The following is a 2405-nucleotide window of genomic DNA, read 5'->3' on the forward strand; positions in this document are numbered from 1 at the left end:
ACTAATACCCCCTCCCCAAAAATCACCACCTCTAACTTTCTCCCTTTTCTTTCTCTCCCAGAGGTGGAAGTGCGACCAGGAGGCCAAGACCCCCGCCGGCTCCTGGGGTGGCCTCTCCCCGCGCAAAGAGGATGAAGACCTCAACAACGTGCTGGATTTTATCCTTTCCATGGGCAGCGACGGCTACGGCCAGGCCCAGCCGGTGGGGACTATCCCCCTGCCCAAGGGGAGAGCGGCAGCTTTTACCAGACAAACCCATCCCCGGGATGCTACAGTGCCCTGGAGCAGGGCAGCCCCCCACCCTACAATGCCGGCATCGTGCCGGAGATGATGCGCTCCGAGATGGACTCTAACTATTGCCCTCCCAGCAACGTCCACGGCCGGTTCTTCGTGACACCCAACTTCGGGGGCCCGCAGTTCGTTGAGACCATTAAGCCCGAACCCGACATGGACAATTATGGACCGGTCCTGGGGCTGGTGCCCCAGGCTTGCCCGAAGATCAAGCAGGAAGGCAACGCAACCTGCATGATGGCCTATGAGCAGCCCCGGGTGGCCAGTTCCCCCCAGATCCCTGGGGCTGAGACGCCCCCGCTGAGCCCCGATGATCTCATGGTGAATGACTGCCACACGCAGATGATGTGCCCCTCGTCCGTGTCCTTCCAGCAAAGCTACCACCCAGCCTCGGGCTTCCACCACCCGCAGACCCATCTCCAGTACCAGAACACCTCCCAGTTTGGCCTTTTCGAGGACAACCTGCCCTTACAACCCTCTGCTCCCAGAGGCATGCTCACCCCTCCTTCCTCACCTCTGGAGCTGCTGGACTCCAAACCAAAAAGGGGACGCCGGTCCTGGCCGCGGAAGAGGACAGCCACTCACACGTGCACCTACGCGGGTTGTGGGAAGACCTACACCAAGAGCTCTCACCTGAAGGCCCACCTCAGGACGCACACAGGTAAATACCACCGGTTGCCTTCATGCTGCTTGCCGGTTGTGATAGCCACCCTTATAAAACAATTTGCAGCCTGAGCTTTAACCCTGTAGTCTGTTAAACTCCGGGGGTATTCGCGGTTGAGCTACAACAGGTGATCAGATGTATAATAGCTAACAGCTTTCCTATGTGTGTGTATATATATATTTATATGTGTGTGTGTATAGAGAGATAGATAGATAGGTAGATAGATGTCAACTTTTATGTCAACTTTTCTGAGGGCTTCCAATGCCCTTTCTCACAAGACTTTCGCTGCAGGTAGAGATTAGTAAAGACATTGCTTAGAGCAGTTGCGTTTGGCTTAAGAGCACTTGGATCTTATTGTAACAGGGTTTGGTGGTGAACAAAATTGAGATAAAGAGGGGAGGCTGCCTCGCATGTGATGCTGCCCGAACCTGAACGTAGGAGTGGCGCGCTGAGTCACGCTCTCTCTGCTTCCTCCGACAGGTGAGAAGCCCTACCACTGCAACTGGGAAGGCTGTGGCTGGAAGTTCGCCCGCTCCGATGAACTCACCCGTCACTATCGCAAGCACACGGGCCACCGGCCCTTCCAGTGCCACCTCTGCGACAGAGCCTTCTCCAGGTCGGACCACCTGGCTCTGCACATGAAACGGCACATGTAGCCCCCCAGACCCTGACCTGTGGACGTTATTTAACTGCTCAGGTGCAGGAGCGTTAATAGACTTGTAGCTGGTACTACGTAGGGAGGCACCGACGCTCCAGCGATGGACGCTGAGGAGGATTCGACACAAGGAGGCTTAGCCAGGCATCTCCTGCAGAGAATTTGACGTGACTGCATCCGTGAACCTGCCCGTCCCGGCCAGGAGAACAGGGGTTATTTATGCAGCTTCTGTGAAGGGTAAACTCCATAAGACTCCATACAGATTGTACAGAAGAAGCTGTAAATATATTTGTTTTTTTCCGATTCTAACTGCCCAGTCCTAAGCTTTACAAGACAATGTTTGTATGGAAACTGCCTGAAGTTGACCCTAGAAGAGATTAAATGAATGTTACTGTAGCTAATGATGTTATTTTAGCTCTCGGTTGAAGGCATGGCTAAGAGAACACTCCTATTGTTAGACTGTTTGTTTCACAGGTGCAATAATATTCTTGTTTGCCATGATCTACACTAGAAGTACAGGGCTTGATGTCTTGTAAGAAAATAACCTATTTTACTGTAATTTTTTTATATATTGTAAATAATTTTATACAATGAGAAATATTGTATATGTAAATAGAAGACAAATGGGTATTTTGCCTATTTCTGTTTTTATAAAAATGTGATTTTTCAATGTTTGAAAACATTTCATCTTTTTAATAAAATAAGTTTTTAATTGCTGTGATTTTTATTCTCCTTTGAGATCTCCCTGTTACTTGTTCCTCTGGCCAGACCAACAACCACCTGGTTACATTTTAA

The 2405-nt window shown here is 50.5% G+C and overlaps 1 protein-coding gene across 1 annotated transcript; it reads left to right on the forward strand.

The window, feature by feature from the left end:
* Positions 1–55: 55 nt before the first annotated feature.
* LOC104535807 (Krueppel-like factor 2) lies at positions 56–1712 on the forward strand (the record flags this gene model as incomplete). The annotated part of the gene is given in 3 exon segments (XM_010186740.1): positions 56–188; positions 191–952; positions 1436–1712. Coding segments are annotated over 3 exon segments (1071 nt in total), but the record flags the coding sequence as incomplete, so codon positions are not given.
* Between the last annotated feature and the right edge of the window lie 693 nt (positions 1713–2405).

This window comes from Mesitornis unicolor, unplaced genomic scaffold, assembly GCF_000695765.1.
Source record: "Mesitornis unicolor isolate BGI_N332 unplaced genomic scaffold, ASM69576v1 scaffold2716, whole genome shotgun sequence".
Lineage (NCBI taxonomy): Eukaryota > Metazoa > Chordata > Aves > Mesitornithiformes > Mesitornithidae > Mesitornis > Mesitornis unicolor.